We start from the raw sequence: 23,223 nt of genomic DNA on the forward strand, positions 1-23,223 counted from the left end.
ATTAATTCACGAGAACGGCTTCATCCATCACCAACACTCAAACTGAAACTCTAGAAATGTAACTGTAAATAATGCATATAAAAAAAACATGGAGATCCGTTGAGAAACGTATTATTGTTAGATTAGTAAGAAATGTGTTTATGCCTAGAAGTAAGAGTCTGTTTACATATCAAGTCAGAGAGAGAGAGAGAGAGAGAGAGAGAGAGAGAGAGAGAGAGTGTGCGAGAGAATGAAACCGAGCGGGAGAAAGGGGACATTATTATGCATTAGGTCTGTTACCTCGTTCCAAGTCATCGACGTGTGTTTAACTGCTGTGTGTACTGAACAGTTTGCTCGAAAGGAATCATCATGCCAGGCGACGGAGCAACACAGTTGTGAGTTACTACATATCAGCAGGTCAATTTCTACTGAAACCACTGATAAATCATGTGTCAGTCCCTCCCTCAAGTCCTGCTCACTGTCAAAGTGTCACTCAGATATACAAATCACTAATCCGTGTTGACATGACACCTGTTTAGCGACGTTACTAAATATCAGCCTGTTAGCTTCTGAGGACATTTTGTTCCAGCTTCTGAGGACATTGTAGTTACGGACTGTTCTTCTCAGTATGCATTAGCTAATCACTGACCCAGTTTTGTCCTCATACTTTGAGCAGTACCATAGGTAACATAGGCGACATTCATTCTGTCAGAAAGGATTGAAGTCACTCACCGAATAGCCACGACCAGAGAATGAACTCTGTGGAAAGAAATTATAATGTTCATGAGCAAGGGCTTATAACAGATTCTGATAAATGCCTTCTGTAATCAGTCAATAGGTTGTTGTTGGCACACACAAAAAATCCCTTTATCCAGACAATACTGTTCATACCCCACTGTGGTGTTCTTTAGAGTTGCTTCTCTGAGGCGTGCCCTGCGTTCTGGTGACCTCAGCTCCGCTTTGCCTTCCCAGAAGCCGCTTCACCTGAGGGACAGGACAGACCCAGAGGACAGATCAATCACACACTCAAAGGCTTCCAATGTAACTAATTATCACCATGTCTTTGAGTTATCTACATAACATTGAGTTGGTAGACAGTGAATTTACCAGGCCATAGCCCCTCTGCCCAGATGAGAATCTGGCCCACCAGAGGGCACTGGTGTATTACAGGAATGAGTGATTACACATCAGTGAGGACATCCATTTCAATGACACAGTTAACCCGATTTAAAATAAGCAGAGTTCATGTCCAGACTCATTCACTGACCGTGATGGGCAATTAGCCCTGGCCCTGGCTCAACTCCGAGCCAGAGCTGGCTTTTCTTTAAAGGCAAGATGAATGCAGTGCATGCATAAATGGGCACACACACATACCAACATTGGGTTGGAATGGAGACCTTGAATGATCCATGCAGCATAATGCAGATTTTATACAGATATTGATTCAGGAGATCACAAGTTGTTTCAGGACAAAACAGAGAAATCATATTGACTGGAAACTCAGCATGTGGTGATTCAACAGGAACAGTACAATAATGTGGTGTTGATCTGGGGTTTCATGGTTTAAAGCTACCGTTCCATAATGTTCAGCCCATGCTGCAGTGTTCATTTGGCTGCTACACTTCACTGCTTTGACAGGCAGGCCCAGAACACTGTATGTCTATTTCTGTGTGTGAGCGTGAGTGAGTGTGTGTGTTCGTGTAAAAATGATTTACTTAAATAGTATAGGTGGGATTTAACAGTGGCAGTGAACATGTCATCCAGCCATCTTCCAGCTAGTCTCATGACTTGATTTGACACAGTGAATGTCCTGTGTCAATGCGCTTTAGCAAAGTACATGTTATCTGAGAAAGGATGTTATCTGAGGTCCTTCTACTTCCTACAGCACTCCGGATGTTGCTTCAGTGACACAATTAAACTGCTTGATTGATCAAGTGGGAGTAGGTGTCATCCATTTCGTAGAGTAGATCCCATTTACCTACAGTAAAACAGTAAATTCAAGGAACAAAATACACCGAAAGAAACCTGATAATAGCTCTGTCCTGTTTTGCATAGGAGGCTACCACCCAACATACTGTTTTGCATACTGTTCAGAACAAGAGAGATCCACAGGGGGTAATCTAGGCGATACCTTAAAACAAGTAGTATCTGGTCGACACATACAGATTAGGGTGCGGGAATTGGCTAGGTCAGGGACTGATATGGAAGTGGACATAAGTTTGTGAGTGCCTGGTGTGCTCTCTGCTACAAACACAGACACATCCTGCGCTGAGGAGGAAGCTCTTCACAAAGCACCTTATCTCGTCTCTTTATTGGCCCTTGTTTCCTGTGTGGCACTCTCCTAACTTCCTGCAAAGCAGACACGCTTGTGTGAAGCAATTACTAGATCAGGATGGGAAGATTCGGAAATGAACCTGATAACACAGTTCATTGACTGGCTGGTGCTGACAATTAACACCTCACGATGGAGCCATTTTGTTTTACAGGACAAAAGCCGTATCACCATTAGAAAAAGAAAAGGAAGAAGTCCAGATAAACATATAACTGCTTAGCTAGGTAAAGAAACAAAAACGAAAACAAACTGTACGATCTCTTTTACCTCACTGGGCAAAATGCCCACACACATTACGAGGTTAGACAGGTTTTAGTTTGTAGGAGAGCATAGTCATTCAAATAGAAGGAAGGTTAATTGATCCATAGACTACCTGCTTGGTCTTCTTTGATCTGTTTTTCACCTTCCCTTGCTCCTTCTCTCCATCCTGCTCATGATCAAAGTCAGCTCCATTGTCAGTGAATCCATTCACAGGAATCACATGCCCCTCAGCAGTCTGTTCAGTCTTCCGTTTCTTCAGCACCTGGCTCTCCCACTTCTCCTTGCCCCCCTGCGACCTCAGGCTCTTTGTGCTCTTCCTCAGAGCCACCTACGAAAGAGCAAACCCAAAAGAGGCTTAATATGTACAGCACAGGAGAGCCACCTCAGTATGAATGATGATAATGCTTACACTGAGTCAATATGACAAGGCGGCAAGGAAATCCTTCCAAAACCTCTAGTACATAAATAAAAACCCATCATAAAGAAATAGGGAATTGAAGAAGAGCCAAAGCTCATGATGCTTCTGGGCATGGTTGTGTATTGAGGTCATATCCTATGAGGCAGGCCTGTGAGACTAGAATATTGGCGGCCAGCTGCTACCCATTGTCAGGCTGTGGCGTTTGGCAGTCTGAGCTAAATGCGCCTGGACTAACCATGCCAGTGGCCTGTGAGTGGGTTGTCAGTGGTGTTGATATACATACTACCAAGCACAGTGGAGCAATGGACATGAACAAGAATCAGTTACAGGTCATCTAAAACACAGAAGTCTGTGAGAACTTGGAAAGGAGCAATTTAATACATGCTCCCCTCCCCCGGTGGCTTTTGGGGGTATTGTTCAATGCAAGCACAACTAATCTCACTTAGCCAACGAGTGTGAACTGTGAGCATTCCCAGCTCAGCGTCCCCCCCTGCCTACAGCTTCAGCTATCCACGAAAACAAGTGACCTAATGGCACAAGTGTAATCTCCAGAACCATTGCCATAGTGATATTAATATTCATGGCACTGCTAAAAGACTAGCGGCGTGTGGTAAATGATGTGTCACTGTGTTTCTCCACCTCCCTGGACAGTTACCAAGCATGTCTGATAAAAACAATCACTGAGCTTGGCTCTGAATAGCATCAGGCACACACAGCTGTGGAGACGCAGGGGGGAGTAACTCAACTAACCCCCCCAAAAAAACAAGGGCTGAGTGAGAGAGAGTGGGTGAAAATAACCTTGGGTAGTAGATCCGTTTTGCCAGCTACACTGAATACAATAGGGTGAAACCAGCTAAATCCAGGTTAGGGTTTGCAGTGAGAATGGCTTTGAAAATGAACATTGGCCCTAAATCCCAGGTAAAGCCCAGCGGCTTACAAAGGATTCAGTGGATGGGCTCTCATCAAGTTCCACTGTCACATTCGTACCTCTATCCAGTCACTCTCACCACCCATGGAGCCAAAAGTAAATGGCAGTAACATGCATGTTCTAACACGGTCTCTCCTCGGTGGACAGAAGACATGGACATCAAGCTATTAACAGCTCACGTGCCACAGCTTCTGCAATCAGACCTCACATATCAGCTCTCACCAGGTAGCTGAACATAACCTGGCCTGCAAACGTTCCACAAAGGACATGGGATACAAGAGGCCAGGGAAACAAGGTGGCTTGTTACAGTAGGCTGTTCAAATCCAATTTGCATCCAATGGCACAGGAAGCGCTGCTTCAGCCTCCATTAACTGCTCTGTAAATCATTAAATCTATTGATGTGACATAGATTTCAAAGACGCAACGCAAGCAGGTGTACAACAGAGAGTCGGTCGGTTAATTGTATAAAGCTAATAGCATCCGCTAACATGCCTTTTTATCAGAGTAATAGATGGCTAATTTCAGAGAGCTATTTTCCCATGACAAGATATCGTACAAGACAGTGGCGCACAGTTCCTTCTAGAGATCCAGAGAGATCTGTTACAGTGAAATATATGCCTACAGTTGTGCCTTCCTATGTTCATTGATTCAAGCACTGCACTGTAGGAGAGAAGACCCAGCAGATCTTGATGTTCCTGGGCATTAGATTCATGATGGATTCCTAAACTGTGTGTAAAGCTACAGGTCTACAGATGATTTGTCTTTATCCTCCTGACCACGACAGAGATAATACTGGCAACAGCCTGTCCATAGGTCAAGCACTCCATTTATCCATACATCCCCAGCTAGACCGCTTTCTGTCATTAGGAACTGTTCGATCACATGGCACTATAGGCCAACATCTTCTGGTACAAGGTTCACTTTAAATGCCCCTGACTTTTACAGATGCCATCTGTAGAGTGGCCAGTGGTGGAAAAAGTACCCAATTGTCATTATTGAATAAAAGTAAAGATACCTTAATAGAAAATGACTTGAGTAAAAAGTTGCCCAGTTAATTCTTACTTGAGTAAAACTTTATAAGTATTTGGTTTTAAATACACTTAAATGTATACATCTTTTCAAATTCCTTATAGAAAGCAAACAAGATGGAACCATTTTCTTGTTTTTTAAAATGTACGGATAGCCAGGGCCATGAGCTAACGCTCAGACATCATTTACTAATGAAGCATGTGTTTCACCAGGTCAGAGGCAGTAGGGATGACCAGGGATGTTCTCTTGATAAGTGTGTGAATTAGACAATGTCCTGTCCTGCTAAGCTTTCAAAATGTAACGAGTACTTTTGGGTGTCAGGGAAAATGTATGGAGTCAAAAGTACATTATTTTCTTTAGGAATGTAGTGATGAAGTAAAAGTAAAAGTAGTCAAAAAAATAAATAATAAAGTACAGATACCCCAAAAAACAACTTAAGTAGTACTTAAAGTATTTTTACTTACTAGGTTACTAGGTTCATAATCACTTTATTTGAATGCTGAAATGGAGTTTGTGTGTTATTTCCCACAGTACTTGTGACACATAATTAAGTGGTAATTAGACACTTAACATGCTGACCAGACATGTTGATTTTGTCCACCCACACCAGACACGATCAAGACACACAGGCTGAAATATCAAAACCAACTCTGAACCAACTATTTTAATTTGGGGACAGGTCAAAAACCACTGAACATTTATGGCAATTTAGCGAGCTAGCTTGCTGTTGCTAGCTCATTTGTCCTGGGAAATAAACATTGGGTTGTTATTTTATCTGAAATGCACAAGGTCCTCTACTCACTACGACAATTAATCCACAGATAAATGGGTAAACAGAGTTCATTTCTCGTAATCTCTCTTCCTTCAGGCTTCTTCTTCTTTGGACTTTATATGCCAGTTGGCAACCAACTTTAAGGTGCATTACCACCACCAACTGGACTGGAGCGTGGACCTCAGGTCATCTTTCAATCTCACATGTGGGTATTTGCTCCTAAAAACCAACGAGGAGATGGGAGAGGCAGGACTTGCAGTGTGTCAAGCATCACAAATAGAACCAAGTTCTATTTTAACGCCTGCCAACGCAGATGCTCGTTTACTCACAAGATTTAATAACATGCATGTGTAAATTTATTATGGAACGCGAGCTGTGTGGTCAGCATTACACTCTCTATTTCCCATGACACGTCCAGCAGCCTGAGGTCACGGGTCCTGCCACTGAATTACTGGACCTGCACTGACTGGGCAATCAGTCGAGCAATTTATGCACCAGTAATGGACTGAAGACGAGTCATAAATATTCTGACACTGCCATGGCTTTGCCTTACAAGTCTAAATGTGTAGGCTACTTTGTCACATAACTGTCAAACATATTTAAAGGAGGTAATGGTGGCCAAAAAAATAAACATTTTTCTTTTATTGATCTGTTATTTTACCAGGTAAGTTGACTGAGAACACATTCTCATTTGCAGCAATGACCTGGGGAATAGTTACAGGGGAGAGGGGGATGAATGAGCCAATTGTAAACTGGGGATTATTAGGTGACCATGATGGTTTGATGGCCAGATTGGGAATTTAGCCAGGACACCAGGGTTAACACCCCTACTCTTACAATAAGTGCCATGGGATCTTTAATGACCTCAGAGAGTCAGGACACCCGTTTATCATCCCATCCAAAAGACAGCACCCCAATCACTGCCCTTGGGTATTGGGATATTCTTTTAGACCAGAGGAAAGAGTGCCTCCTACTGGCCCTCCAACACCACTTCCAGCAGCATCTGGTCTCCCATCCAGGAACTGACCAGGACAAACCCTGCTTAGCTTCAGAAGCAAGCCAGCAGTGGTATGCAGGGAGGTATGCTGCTATTGCTGAAATTGCAATAGAACATAATGTCACTTTCTTGTGTTGTTGTAACTTTAATGTGTTACAGAGTTAATGTTTAAGTTCATTCATTGAGCTGTATCTAAAGATATTTCTTTACAGTTATTTACATATGTAATTGTATTGGTTTGTATTGAATTACGCTTTTTGACTGCAAGTTCCAGAATGCCTTGCGACAGGAATGAGAGAGATAACGCGCCAGTTATGTGCAGGTGCAAGGTGATTAAGTGATTAAGCTGACTTTCCGATAGTACAGAGCAATGCAGTTAAGATGCTATCTAAAGTTGTTAAATGTAACGTGAACAAGTATTATTACTAAAAGAAGCTTTCATATCAAACCCGTCGTCCCGAGTGATTACTTTGAAGTTAGTTAATCTAAAATTTGGTGCCGAAACCCGGGACATGAGCTGCGACGAAGAAGTGGCTGAAATGGCTGAGGAGGAACGTCGGCATGAAGCAGAAAGAATGAGACGAAAGCGGGGTACCATTCGAGGCGCCACAACACGGATTTTGAATCAGATTGACGTTGAAATAGCCCAGTCAAATCCGGATACCAATCACTTGAGTACATTGTTCGAAATGTTATCAACTAAGGAGGACAGTTTGTTTGAACTCGATCGTGGAATTGAACAGTTAACGCCATTGGACGGATTGGAGGCAGTGATTGCATGCACGGATGATTATAAAGAGCGCATTATCATGCTGAAGAGTCGTGCACAAAGAGTGATAAAGAAGAAACAGGACGTCAATCCACTACCAGCACGGGTGAGTGATGCTAACTCAAACAGATCACAGAGACAATCAGTAAGGCTACCAAAGTTGATTATTGGGAAATTCTATGGAGATGTCAGTATGTGGCAGGAGTTTTGGAGGCAGTATGAGACTGCTATTCACAACAATGATTCACTGTATAATAAAGAGAAGTTTACCTATCTGAAAACATATCTCACTGGACCAGCTGCAAAGGCAGTAGCAGGACTGATGTTAACAGACAGTAACTATGATAATGCAATCGCTCTACTCAAGAGCAGATTTGGAAGGAAATATATTGTGATTAGTGCTCATATGTCAAAGCTGCTGAATCTCACACCTGTGAAGAAATCCTCTGATCTAAATGCATTGAGGCAGCTATATGATGAATGTGAAATTCAGATTAGGAGCTTGGAATCACTGGGTGTAGTGTCAGAAACCTATGGAAGCCTACTATGCCCCATCTTACTGCAGATGATTCCAGAGGACATAGCTCTTGACTATAGTCGTCAGAGGGGAGTAGATGATGAATGGAAAGTGTCTGAGATTATCAGTTTCCTACAGAAAGAGGTTCAGAGCAGGGAGAGAGCGCTACAAATGACAAGATCATACAACCAACAGAAAGAGAGTAAACCATGGAACAAGTCATGCTTCTCCAATGGAATGAAAACAAAAAGACCCAACATGCCCTCTGCTGCAGCACTGCATACAGCCAGCCAGAAGGAACAACAAACGTGTCTATTCTGTGACAGTGCAGACCACAAATCAGAAAACTGCCCTGACTACAATATTGCTACACGCAAAGAGAAACTAAAGAACATGGGAAGATGCTTTGTATGTTTAGGACAGAGACACATCGCAAAATTCTGTAAGGTCAAAGATGTGTCATGTGCAACATGTGGAAGCAGACATCACATTGCTGTGTGTACCAGTAAGAGGAGTGAGGTGCAACCCCCTACTGTTTCTGTAGATGCTGTTGTTTCCTCAGTTATTCCCCATTCAGTGAGGATGAAACCAGATGGACAGAACACTGTGTTGCTACAAATGGCAAAGACATGGGTAGAAGGCCCATCGGGCAGGAAGATAGCTCGTTGCTTACTAGATGGAGGCAGTCAGGGAAGCTTCATACATGAAAACCTTGTGAAGGGCTTGAAGCTACCAGTAATCAGACAAGAGGCACTCACTCTTCACACGTTTGGCTCCTCTGCCCCAGCAACATCCCAACGCAACACAGTGAAAGTCATCTTGGAGAATGTCTGGGATAAACAGCAGAGAATAGAGATAGAGGCAATTGAAACCCCACAAGTGTGCACAGCTGTGATGAAGGTTCCTGGTGAACGGATTCAGTATGAGCTCAGTAAAAGGGGACTGCAGCTCGCAGACTTTCCAGGAGATGACAATGATCCTGAACTCTCTGTCCTGATAGGAGCAGACTACTACTGGCAGATAGTATCAGGCAGAGTGGAGCGACTGACGGAGACGCTAGTTGCTTTAGAGAGCACCTTTGGATGGTCGGTGCAGGGACCCGTGTCCATGTCAAGTGTCGCCGAGGCAACCTGCATGTTCATCCCACTTGATGAAGACACACTAGTCTCCAAGCAACTTGAGCTGGAGTTGCAACTTGAACTGGAGCTTGAGTCTCTGGGTATTCTAAGCGAGAAAACACAGAACCCAGAGGAAACCGAGGCTCTACAAAGGTTTGAGGAAACAACCACCTTCAAAGATGGGCGATACCATGCAGAGTTTCCATGGAAACGAGAAATGCCAGAACTCCAAGACAACTATAGAATCGCCAAGAAACGGTTTGAAGGTCTGAAGAAAAGACTGAAGAAGGATGTGACGTTGTACAGCAGATACAATGAAGTAGTAGAGGACTACTTACAACAAGATATGGCAGAGGACGTGCCCAAGGACAACGCATCAAGTGCAGACAACGTAAAATACTACTTACCTCACCATGCAGTACTCCAAGAAGATAAGGTGACAACAAAACTGAGAGTGGTGTTTGATGCCTCGTCCCATGAAGATGGCTGTCCATCCCTCAATGACTGTCTACTCACAGGACCGAACCTGAATCCGGATCTGCTCAGCGTTCTGATAAAGTTCAGACTACATGAGATCGCATTCATGGCAGACATCAAGAAAGCTTTCCTGCAGATATCCCTAGCAGAGAGAGACAGAGACACCGTGAGATTTCTATGGCTCACTGGCCCAGCAAGGAGAGAAAATGAAGAGGAGCTGCGTGTGCTGAGGATGAAAAGAGTGGTATTTGGAGCTTCCCCAAGTCTATTTTTGCTGGCAGCTACAATCAGGAAGCACCTGATAATATGAAACAGAACAACCAGAAGTTGTAGAGATACTGAGAGAGTCACTCTACGTCGATGACTTAATTGCAAGTTCACGCAATGTTGAAGAGGCTTACCTTGTGACAACAACTGCAAAGCGAATGCTGTCGATTGCAGGCATGGACTTCTGCAAATGGATGACCAATTCTCCTGAATTGAAAACAAAATGGGAGGAGAGTACGACAACTGACCACCCGTTGACGTTACAAACACAAGGATTAGTGCTGAAGGTTTTAGGTTTAGTATGGAGGCCGGAAACGGATGACTTTGTGTTTGACCTCAGGCCGCTACTGAGCATTCTAAAGCAAAAGCAAAACACAAAGAGAAGTGTTCTGCAGTCGTCTGCACGTATCTTCGACCCTCTTGGTTTCTTAACTCCTTTCACCATCGGGATCAAGTGCATGTTCCAGGAAATGTGGGAGAGGGGACTCAGCTGGGACGAAGAATTACCATCTGATCTGACACGAGAATGGCAACAGTGGTGTTCAGAACTACCCCAGTTACACCAGCTCACCATACCAAGGTGGTACAGAACAGACATGCGGCCACAGAATAACCACACCCTGAAACTACACGTGTTCTGTGATGCAAGTGAAAGGGCTTACAGTGCAGTAACTTACTTGCAAGGTGAGTCACAAGACAGGGAAACAACAAGTCTAGTCGCATCCAAGTCCAGGGTAGCCCCACTTAAGAAAATGACGCTGCCACGCCTGGAGCTCATGGGAGCTGTGATTGGAGCGAGACTAGCAAACAACTTGATGACCACACTGAAAATGGTAGAAAAACAGATAAAAATGTGGACAGACTCGATGATCGTGCTGCATTGGATTTGCAGCTCAGCTCAGAAATGGAAACAGTTTGTTGCGAACAGAGTGACGGAGATCCAGTCCTTGACCAATCCAGAGTCATGGTCACATATTGAAGGGGAAACTAATCCAGCTGACCTCCCTACAAGAGGACAAACTGTTTGAAACTTGACACAGAGCGAGCTATGGTGGAATGGACCCAGAATTCTGACATCACCCAATCAGTCCGAAGAGACTGATGATAACAAGGTTCCGGAAGAGGTGAATATAGAACTCAAGTCCAGTTGCCAGGTTACTGTACAACTCGCAGCAAACAGCACAGACAGCACTGAACCTGTGTTGGAGCTTGAAAGGTACAGCAAACTGAAAAGAGTGTTCAGAGTCACCGCCTGGATGAAGAGATTCATAGCCAATGCTCGTACAACCATAAAGATGCAAGGTGAACTGACTGCTGACGAACTGTTCGATGCAGAAAAGTACTGGATTAAGGTAACACAACAACAGAGTTTTGGACAGGATATCAAAATACTGACGGCAGGAAAAAGCCTAAACAATGACTGTATAATCAGAGAACTGAAACCTTTCCTGGACGAACACGAACTACTCAGTGTAGGAGGAAGACTGCAACAGTCCAACTTCACATTCAGAGAGCAGCACCCATGGGTTCTGCCCAATAAGTCCAGATACTCAGAAATGCTGATACAGTACCATGCATGAGAAGGTGATGCATTCTGGAGCAAGAGACACTCTAGTACAAATCAGAGAGCCATACTGGATCTTGAGTGCTAGGCAGCTAGTCAAGAGTACAGTGGCAAGATGTATAGTGTGCAAGAGATTCAAGGCAAGGGCCGGACAGCAGGTCACTGCGCCTTTAGCAAAAGACAGAATAACTGAATCCCCACCATTCGAAGTCACAGGTGTGGATTTTGCAGGACCGCTCTATGTGAAAGAAAATGGTTCTGTGAAGAAGTCATACATTGCACTGTTCACTTGTGCTGTAAGCAGAGCAGTGCATTTGGAACTGGTCTCAGATCAGTCAACAGAGACATTCCTGTTAGCTCTAAAAAGATGCATCTCAAGGAGAGGATTATGCAAGGTAATCTACTCAGACAATGCAAAAACGTTCAAGAGAGCTGATCAGGACTTGAAAGAGCTGTGGAAGGCAATCAAAGAGCCCCAACTCTTAGCGTTCTTCTCAGAAAGGGGCATCATCTGGAGGTTCATTGCAGAGCGAGCAGCCTGGTGGGGCGGATTCTGGGAAAGACTCGTCAGGTCAGTAAAAACATGCCTGCGAAAGGTTCTTGGGAGAGCTTAATTTTGAAGAGATGTGCACAGTCCTGACAGAGGTTGAAGCTATCCTAAATTCTAGGCCTCTGACCTTCGTGCACAATGAGGTGGATGAACCACAACACCTGACCCCAGCACACTTCCTGGTGGGTAAAAGACTAACCTCTTTGCCTCCAAAGCCATTTCCAGCTGACACTCAGCACCCAACGTTAAACAAGCGGGAAATTACACGCAGATGGAAGTATACGCAGAGACTGACCAGTTTCTGGAACAGTTGGCGAAGAGACTACTTGCTGGATCTAAAGTCAGCACACCGCTGTGACACACCACAGCCTACCCCACTGAAAGCGGGTGACGTTGTACTCATTGGAGAAGATAACACACCCAGACAAACCTGGAAACGTGGAAAGATTGAGGAACTGTTTCCAGGCAGAGATGGCCTAGTTAGATCATGTTCAGTTCGTACTGCTTCAGGAACTTTGTTGAGGAGACCTATTCAGTTGATATACTGCCTAGAGATCTAGATGAACAGTTGTTCATCGGGGGGGGGATGTTGTAACTTTAATGTGTTACAGAGTTAATGTTTAAGTTAATTAATTGAGCCGTATCTAAAGATATTTCTTTACGGTTATTTACATATGTAATTGTATTGGTTTGTATTGAATTACGCTTTTTGACTGCAAGTTCCAGAATGCCTTGCGACAGGAATGAGAGAGATAACGCGCCAGTTATGTGCAGGTGCAAGGTGATTAAGTGATTAAGCTGACTTTACGATAGTACCGAGCAATGCAGTTAAGATGCTATCTAAAGTTGTTATTTGTAACGTGAACAAGTATTATTACTAAAAGAAGCTTTCATATCAAACCCGACGTCCCGAGTGATTACTTTGAAGTTAGTTAATCTAAAATGTGTCAAAACCTACAGTAATGATAAACACGAGGGCGGAAAATGGAGCAAGTTTATTATCACCTAGATCCATATGCAACCACGACTGTATATTCTGTCCATATATCACAGAATATAGACTATCTACAGTCCCTGTTGTCTTCATTCTTAGAGGTCACATGCCTATTGTATTCAGTGTAGCTGGAAATCTACCCCAGATTATTTTCACCCACTCTCTCTCATTCAGCCCTTGTTTGGTCTTTGGGTTGGAGTAGTTTCTCTCCCTGTGCCTCTCAACAGATGTGTGTGCCTGATGCTATTCAGAGCCAAGCTAGCAGTGATTGTTTTGATCAGAAGTGCTTGGTAACAGTCCAGGAAGGTGGAGAAACCCGAGTGGCTCAGTGGTCTAAGGCACTGCATCTCAGTGCTAGAGGCGTCACTGCAGACCCTGGTTTGATTTCAGGCTAAACCACAACCGGCCGTGATTGGAGTCCCATAGGGCAGCACACAATTGGCCCAGTGTCGTTAGGGTTTGGCCGGGGTAGGCCGTCATTGTAAATAAGAATTTGTTCTTAACTGACTTGCCTAGTTAAATAAAGGTTAAATAAAATACATTTTTTATCAGAACTGTGTGAAACAATGAGTGATTGTTTCTTCTGCCCAGTACAGATCCGATCAAGGACATTCCGTGCTTTTATAGACAGATCTTGTCATGCATAAGAGCGATGTCAGTATCATTCAGAATCCTGTCTGACTTACTGTTCATCGACTCAATACATTATCTGCACTGTCAGCCCAGGTGAATCAGATAAAATACAGACACTGACAAGTGATCCTAATCAGAATTTTGAACCGCTGACACAAGCATACAGACAACAAACATGATCACTCCTCAAGACCCACATTACTACAATCACTCTTTTTACAGCGAGATTATTTAGAGGAATTTATCTCAAATTATAAACTGGATGGTTCAAGTCCTGAATGCTGATTGTCTGACAGCCGTGGAATATCAGACCATATACCACAGCTATGACAAAACATTTATTTTTACTGCTCTAATTACGTTGGTAACCAGTTTATAATAGCAATAAGGCACCATTGGGGGTTTGTGGTATATGACCAATATACCAGGGCTAAGGGCTGTATCGAGGCACTCTGCGTTGCGTTGTTCATAAGAACAGCGCTTAGCCGTGGTATACTGGCCATTTACCACACCCCCTCTGGCCATATTGCTTAAGTAGTGATCACAAGTTACTGTGTAAGAGGTTAGATCATGACTCCACAATATACACTGAGTGTGCAAAACACACATGGCATACAGTTGAAGTCAGAAGTTTACATACACCTTAGCCAAATACATTTAACTTCTCTAGGGTAGGGGGCAGCATTTGGAATTTTGGATGAAGAACATGCCCAAATTAAACTGCCTTATACTCCGGCCCGGAAGATAGGATATGCATATAATTGGTAGATTTGGATAGAAAACACACTAAAGTATCCCAAACTGTTAAAATAATGTCTGTGAGTATAACATAACCTGAGAAAAATCCATCCAGGAAGTAAGATGTATTTGTTGTAGTTTTCTATTCAATGCCATTACAGTATCCATTGACTTAGAACTCAAATTGCAGTTCCTATGCCTTCCACTAGATGTCAAAGATCTTTAGAAATTGTTTCAGGCTTGTATTCTGAAAAATGAGGGAGTAAGAGCAGTCTGAATGAGTGGACCCTGCCGTGTCACAGAGCTTTTTCATGCGCGTGACCGAGAGAGTGCCTTTCTTGTTTACCTTTTATATTGACGACGTTATTGTCCGGTTGAAATATTATCGATTATTTAGGCTAAAAACAACCTGAGGATTGAATATAAACATCATTTGACATGTTTCTATGAACTTTACAGATACAATTTGGATTTTTTTGTCTGCCTGTTGTGACTGCGTTTGAGCCTGTGGATTACTGAAGAAAACGCCTGAACAAAACAGAGGTTTTCAGATATAAAGAGAGTCTTTATTGAACAAAAGGAACATTTATTGAATAAATGAATGTCTTCTGAGTGCAAACATATGAAGATCATCAAAAGGTAAGTGATTAATTTTTTCTCAATTTCTGACTTGTGTAACTCTTCTACTTGGCTGATTACTCTTTGTAATGATTTGTCTGCTGGGCTATGTTCTCAAATAATTGTAAGGTATGCTTTCGCAGTAAAGTATTTTTTAAATCTGACACCGTGGTTGGATTCACAAGAAGTTCATCTTTAAACCTATGTAAAATAGTTGTATGTTTTCTGAAATTTTATAAAGAGTATTTCTGTATTTGATTTTGGCGCTCTGCAATCTCACTGGATGTTGGCCAGCGTCCCACATACCCTAGAGAGGTTAAACTCAGTTTTTCACAATTCCTGACATTTACTCTGAGTAAAAATTCCCTGTCTTAAGTCAGTTAGATCACCACTTTATTTTAAGAATGTGAAATCTCAGAATGTGAAATCTCAATAGTTGAGAGAATGATTTATTTCAGCATTTATTTCTTTCATCACATTCCTCAGAAGTTTACATACACACCAATTAGTATTTGGTAGCATTGCTTTTATTTTTTAAAAACTTGGGTCAAATGTTTCAGGTAGCCTTCCACAAGCTTCCCTCAATAAATTGGGCGAATTTTGTCTCATTCCTCCTGACAGAGCTGGTGTAACAGAGTCAGGTTTGTAGGCCTCCTTGCTTGCACACACTTTTTCAGCTCTGCCCACAAATCTTCTATAGGATTGAGATCAGGGCATTGTGATGGCTACTCCAATACCTTGACTTTGTTGTCCTTAAGCCATTTTGCCACAACTTTGGAAGTATGCTTGGGATCATTGTCCATTTGGAAGACCCATTTGCGACCAAGCTTTAACTTCCTGACTGATGTCTTGAAACGTTGCATCAATATATCCACGTAATTTTCCTCCCTCAAGTGCACCAGTCCATCCTGCAACAAAGCACCCACACAACATGATGCTGCCACTCCCATGCCCTAACGGTTGGCAAGGTATTCTTCAGCTCGCAAGCCTCCCCTTTATCCTCCAAACATAACAATGGTCATTATGGCCAAACAGTTCTATTTTTGTTTCATCAGACCAGAGGACATTTCTCCAAAAAGTACAATCTTTGTCCCCATGTGCAGTTGCAAAATGTAGTCTGGCTTTTTTATGGCAATTCTGAGTAGTGGCTTCTTCCTTGCTGAGCCGCCTTTCCGAATAGGTCGATATACGACTCGTTTTACTGTGAATATAGATACTTTTGTACCTTTTCCCCCATTGCATCTTCACAAGGTCCTTTGCTGTTTTTCTGGGATTGATTTGCACTTTTCGCACCAAAGCACCAAAGTTCATCTCTAGGAGACAGAACACATCTCCTTCCTGAGTGGTATGACGGCTGCGTGTTCCCATGGTGTTTATACTTGTGTACTATTGTTTGTACAGATGAACGTGGTACTTTCAGGCGTTTGGAAATTGCTCCCAAGGATGAACCAGACTTGTGGAGGTCTACAATTTTATTTCTGAGGTCTTGGCTGATTTCTTTTGATTTTCCCATGATGTCAAGCAAAGAAGCACTGAGTTTGAAGGTAGGCCTTGAAATACATCTACATGTACACCTCCAATTGACTCAAATGATGTCAATTAGCCTATCAGGTTCTAAAGGTTCTGAAGCCATGACATCATTTTCTGGAATTTTCCAAGCTGTTTAAAGGCACAGTCAACTTAGTGTATGTAAACTTCTGACCCACTGGAATTGTGATACAGTGAATTATAAGTGAAACAATCTGTCTGTAAACAATTGTTGGAAAAATCACTTGTGTCATGCACAAAGTGGATAGATGTGCTAGCCGACTTGCCAAAACTATAGTTTGTTAACAATAAATTTGTGGAGTGGTTGAAAAACGAGTTTTAATGACTCCAACCTAAGTGTATGTAAACTTCCGACTTCAACTGTAGACTGACAAGGTGAATCCAGATGAAAGCTATGATCCCTTATTGATGTCACTTGTTAAATCCACTTCAATCAGTGTAGATGAAGGGAAGGTGACAGGTTAAAGAATGAGTTTTAAGCCTTGAGACAATTGAGACATGGATTGTGTATATGTGCCATTCAGAGGGTGAATGGGCAAGACAAAAGATTTCAGTGCCTTGAACGGGGTATGGTAGTAGGTGCCAGGCGCACAAGTTTGTTTCATGAACTGTTTTTCATACTCAACATTTTCCCTTGTGTATCAAGAATGGTCCACCACCCAAAGGACATCCAGCCAACTTGACACAACTGTGGGAAGTATTGGATTCAACATGGGCCAGCATTCCTGTGGAGCGCTTTCAACACCTTGTCGAGTCCATACCCTGACAAATTGAGGCTGTTCCGAGGGCAAAAAAAGGGGGGGTGCAACTCAATATTAGGAAGGTATTCTTAATGTATTGTACACTCAGTGTATGTTTAGGCAATACAGACATAGGCTAGAGTAAAACATGACTACTCTCCTTGACGACTGTTTATAACGGCTTGATGAATGCCTCCCCTCTTCTGCCAGGTACTGAGACAATTAGATGACACCATCAGTACCTAACGAGGACTTTTCCTCAGAGAACCTATTCACAGTGACATTGTAGTGGAACCCTGACCTAACTGAAAACCCAACACAGGCAGACCATTAATGAGAGCGAGAGAGCGAGTTTTAAACAAGAGAGTGGTTGCACTGCGCCCTGGAACTCTAAATTTGGAACTGTACCATATTCGACAGATAGCCCTACTTATCAGGGCTAAATAGTACCTATCCGCTAAATGGGGCCAACAGTCATTATTAAGCCAGTGGATTGAGGTCATGCAGTAGCAGCACATTCTACATATTAATTTTCTAAATAAAACTCACTGTCTCTCTCTGTCTGTCAGTCTGTCACTGCAACAGACAGACATAATGGTGTTCAGTGTCAGTTCCAGGCCGTTCAGGACGACTGATGGTTTATTTACAGCATGAGCCGACAAGCAGCAGAACAAAGGATAGGAAATCACAGAGGGGGTTTATGGCAGGGGGAGTCAGCCTGTTTCCTGTCTCACAGCCTGGCTGGGCAGTGGGCCCAGGGAGAGATGGACACACACACACACTTTTACAACTGCGGCCTACGGCCCTGCAAGTTGTCCATTATGTGGAACTGCGACGAACAAGGGTAAAACATGAAACGTTCAGCATTATTTGGCTGAGTGAAGTCATTGTGCTTCCACAATGCTGAAGAGAGGGGAATGTAATCCTTGGACATGACAGTCTAGCTGGAGACTAAGGGGGATGGCAAGGACAGATAACACAGAGGAGGGTAAATCAATGAGTGCCTGAGGGAGTAACACACTAACCTGGTTGTGGGACTACATTCAGTCAAACTGAACAGGCCACAGAGAGGTATTTTCAGTGTTCCTAGAACTAGAAGATTGATTCTACTGAAAAAAGGGGCTGAAAGCAAACGCACGGCTTTCCTGTCAGCACACCATATTATCAGCTGTCAGTGAACACTGTTACATACACAGACAAGTGACACCTGCTTGTTTAAAAACCCTTGCAGGTCCCCTGAAAGCCAAGCACTTCCTCAATCTTGTCCACACAAGGAGTTTGTAAAGAGCGTCATCCGAACAGGCAGACAAACACCACAAAGAGACAAGGAGCTGTGGAGCAGCAGCCTTTCCCCCTCTTGACTGCCTGGAGAGCTTTCAGCTGGACAGATGGGCCAGAGGTCCGGAGGGCTGGTGCACGTTAACTATGCAGCAGGGCCTTGGCTGTAATAAAGAACCTCTAGAAAGATTTACCAATCAATAGATGGAATAATTAAATGACATGCTTCTTGATCAAATAAGACCACTGTACCCACTACCTGTACAAGTTCCACCACAGCAATTATCTTGAATCTAGCAACACAAAAATAAACAGAGAGCAGCCTATTAAATTAACATTTAGCTTTTGACACACTGGTAGTGTTTATCAAACAGTTACTTACATGGCATCTCCTCTGGGGTGTACAGTACAGTACACACCTGACCAGGAGGACGGACTCCGAGAATACATCAAACATATCAATTTATTTCGGCAAATAGGGTGTTGGAATGTCTGCTTGGGGGCCCTACTGCAGTAGGATATTAAACACTTGTAACAGTCTGACAGCTCGCTTTACAAATGACTAATCCTAGATTTAGTATTTATGAAATTCTATCTGGTGAAATCCTAGGAGCTCAGTCATCCTAAAAGAGGGAGAGCAGGGAGAGATTCTCCCTGCTGCCAGAGCAGAGCTAGAGAAGAGAACAGGTCGTATGACAGAGAAGCGTTTCACCGTTTAAAGGGTCGAGCTGCTGCAGGCGTCACCCAAACATCCACATCTAGACTAGTGCCAAAGCCAGACTAGCTGGTTACAGAGCTAATGAAACTAACCCTGTGTAAACAAACATACAGTGGGCCAGAACATCCCAGAGTCACGCCCTGGGGAGTTACACCGTCTAGGTTACAGCACTCACTACAACAATCATTACCCAACTACACAGGCCTCGTATTAGAATCCAGGCCTAGGGTCATTTTGAGCTGGAGCCTTCATCAGTCTACAGTCATCCTCGTCCGGGATATAGTGGAAATCATGTTGACAATATGCAACAGCTGTATGCAGCAGCTGTTTCTGCAGTGATTTGTGTACAGTTAGCCGGTACATCGTGCGTAGTCATATAGCAAAGCAATTCCATGAGCTACTCCTCTGAGAAGCAAGGTTTGACAGGAATAGAGAAGGACCGTCATTATCGATGACCGAAGATCGTGTCGAGTCCTGTCTTGTTTTTCACGCCTGACATTTGGTATAACAATACGTTTCTCTTCCTAGACAGAGAATGAATCAGAATGATGATGAGTATTCTGTCAGGGCCTTATGCACCAATCACTGAGTAGGCTCTGGCTTTTTACTGCCGGGTTGTCTTTCACACAGTGTGTCACTTAGATACCATTTATCAAGTGTACTGTTAGTCACCATCTGGCGGGAAGCATTAAGAGAAAAATGTCCTCTTCAAGCATTTCAGGCACATAGACGTCTCCAATGCCTTTATTATTGTCTATTTTGTATCTCTTTTGACACATGTCCCTGTGGTGACCTTGCGGGTTAAGAGCGTTGGGTCTGTAACCCGAAAGGTCGCTGGTTTGAATCCCCGAGCCGGCAAGGTGGAAAAATCACATACACTAATACTCCAGCTGATGATCCCTGCACCTGGAAGCGTTTAAGCGCAAGAGAGGAGCTTTCTATAAAATGGTTCAAGCATAGGCGTACAGTTTACAACTTTTGATTTTCCATTTCTGGACCATCAGCAAATCAGAACATATTCAAAATGTGTGACATCTACCAGTTCTCTCTGCCAAACCCCAGGAATTATCATGACATTGACCAAACCAGCCAGTGTGCAGTAGTGCATCAATAATAATCTGTATTCCAGAAACACATATTCTGGAATGGAAGTAAATCTGACATTTGGACTGAGTGACACCTCAAAGCATCATAATGGTTGTTGTTGGGATAAATCAATAGTAACCTAACAGTATATGTTCAGCCACCAGCCTCTTGGCATATTGACCCTGCAAACCAACCAGTGTGTGTTTACAGCAATATCCTGGGTCCTGAAAACCTTGTCACAAGGCAGGTACAGTGTAATTACAGTGTAGATAACCATTTTATGTAACACTGTATAGGCTGTTATATAACTTTTACAATAAATGTGCTAATTCACTCACAAGAGAACTGCGTCAACTGCACATGACCCTGGCAGAGATCTTGAGCGATGTGAGCCACGCAGGAAGATGTAATCGACTAATGTGTATCATGTCTAAACATACAACCGTCTGTCAAAAACAACAACAACATAGGCCAACGTTCTTACCTCTAAAGATTCCAGACTGAGAAAGCTGGCTATGGCAAATCCATCAATAATGTCCTCCTCCTGTGACACTGACCCTCGTCTCTTTTTCCGAGAGGGACGCGGGGGCCGGACATAATGCAAGTTGGTAATTTTTCCATAATTACACAGGGCCTTATTCCTGACCGGGCTTTGCCCTAGTTCGGAGCCAGATGATGGACTCCGGTTTTGGTCATTCCTGTCAATCGCATCCTTTCTTCGCACGCGGTCTCGTTGAGATCTTGACCTCCGACTGCGCTTTATTTTCCCGTCCATTTTAGAACTCAGAGTCGACGCGATCGCCACACGACAGAGCGCGATTCGTTCTTTGTCCATGTGAAGTAGAAGTGTGCAGAACAGCACTTGCTTTGTTTTACAAATTTAAAAAACAATCTGAGAGAATCCTTGATCCAACAATAACAGACAAGAACATTTTCGAAGGTTGGTTTCGACTTGAATGCGAACCGTGGCTGCCTTTCTAGTTGGACCACCACAACAGCAGATTGTTACTTTGTTGCGCCTAGAGAGTGGGAGAACTCTAAATTGTAACTCTTACTATAATATTAACTTGCTTTGCAACTTTTTTTTGTTGCTTGCAATTGTTGTCTGGCTGCGACAGAGCGAGCTGTCAGACGAGGCTACAACGCTGTATCATGTCGGACTGTTCTTCTTCCATCACCGCCCGGCCAAATCTATAGTCATGAACGATTGTGCTTGGCTAGAGGGAACCCGTTTATTTAAGTAAAATAGCCTAAACAACACTTCACTTTGATGGTGTTTGGCCGATTGATTAATTGTTACTCTGGCCTTAGATATGCAAAAGCGAGACACATGAATAATCCACTCAATTCAACAAATTCCGTGATTTGTAGAATCATCCATTCTCAGGCTATTTGTTCAAAGCTTGTCAATCTTCACGACAAAGTAAGCAAACCCCAGCCAGAAAACGATTTGCCTTTCCTGAGTCGGTATTGTTTCTAAATAAATCCAGCCTCGAATTCTTCTTTCCTTGGTTGATATGGTTGGTTCGAATGGCAGGTTGATCTTGAGTAAAACGTTGGGTAAATTGTGTAAAAAAAAATAAAAAAAACACGTTAGATTTAAAGCCCACTTCCCCACTTCGCCCTACATTGCATTTTCGGTTGTACAGTAAATCCCAGTACCGCGAACAACTGACGTATTTCCGCCACTTCTGCACGGAAGTGCCTGAAATGATCAGCGATTTAACGCTGAGGGGAGGAGGTGAACGATGTACCCTTTCATGACCCTATGTGCTGCTTGAAAGGGTTGGTTTTAGTTCTGTTCTTTATACTGCATTATTATAGGTTTGAAGTTTATTACAACACTGAGTAGCCTAGGTTGAGAATAGGCAGATCTTATTGACCCTTTAAACAAACAACAACAAAAAAGAGTTAGTGATGGTGAAATAAAGGGTTTTGAGGGAATGTGATTCATTTATTTCCCCATTAGTCATGAATAAATTACAAGCAAAACAGTTTTTCTACATGGATTTTCTCTTTTGCATAATAACCTATTACTAATGGGAAAATGTTGCCTAAGATGTGTTACACTAAAGGCAGTGTTAAATTAATCGGAGTGGCCACAGATCCAACTTTTCCGGACCCTTCTTCCCAACATTCTTTGCTCTACTTGTTCGGCTGCTCAGAGAACAGGCTACTCTGGCAAATGGCTGTCATTATATGGTTAGATCAAAGCCGAGTCAATGTCTGCAAGATCACATAATGATAGTATTCTAAATAACAGAACGGAATAAAATAGCATAGTATGACGTTACTGTAATACAAAAAAACACCACATAATTTCTTACGAGATTTTAGGATGATTGTGCGAATGGTCATATCTTTCTCTCTTATGTGGCCAAAACTTAACAGTGCGTGGCACAAGGCAAAATATGTGCTTTGATTGAAACAAAACACAGGTACACTACCACTCAACAGTTTGGGACCACTTAGAAATGCCCTTGTTTTTTAAAGAAAAGCCCTTGTTTTTTAAAGAAAAGCTCATTTTTGTCCATTAAAAACTGGCAGTGATAAATGTGAAGGGAGGCCACAGAAATGTGTACATAATGCAGATCGTAATGTGATCTTGCAGACATTGATTCAGCTTTGATCTAACTTTATGAAACTAGCAGCATTCGCCAGTGTAGGCCTGTCGTGTTCTCTGTGCAGCCGAACGAGCAGAGCAAAGACTGTGCGTAAAGTAGGGAATCAGGCACATGCACAATAGCTTTGGGACCTTTGGCTGTAGTGGAAGGAGGGCCCGGTGCCGCCTAGGCCAGAAAATTATTCAAAAGTTGTAGGTCTAATCCTGATCCACAGGCATGCTCGGCATCGGCATTCCTGTGTCGAGAAAACAAATAAACCTCCATAGCT

The 23,223-nt window shown here is 43.0% G+C and overlaps 1 protein-coding gene across 3 annotated transcripts in view; it reads right to left on the reverse strand.

Moving 5' to 3' along the window:
• Positions 1-22,011, reverse strand: part of LOC118387675 (autism susceptibility gene 2 protein-like) — a 35,878-nt gene extending 13,867 nt beyond the window's left edge. For all 3 annotated transcript variants that reach the window (XM_052525782.1, XM_052525781.1, XM_052525780.1), the window contains exons 1-4: positions 20,816-22,011; positions 2,685-2,900; positions 871-963; positions 712-738 (exon numbers count right to left, since the gene is read on the reverse strand). In XM_052525782.1, coding sequence (XP_052381742.1) covers positions 712-738; positions 871-963; positions 2,685-2,900; positions 20,816-21,166 — 687 coding nt within the window. In that variant the 5' untranslated portion in view covers positions 21,167-22,011. The remainder of the gene's footprint in view (positions 1-711; positions 739-870; positions 964-2,684; positions 2,901-20,815) is intronic.
• Between the last annotated feature and the right edge of the window lie 1,212 nt (positions 22,012-23,223).

Source organism: Oncorhynchus keta, chromosome 9, assembly GCF_023373465.1.
Source record: "Oncorhynchus keta strain PuntledgeMale-10-30-2019 chromosome 9, Oket_V2, whole genome shotgun sequence".
Classification (NCBI taxonomy): domain Eukaryota; kingdom Metazoa; phylum Chordata; class Actinopteri; order Salmoniformes; family Salmonidae; genus Oncorhynchus; species Oncorhynchus keta.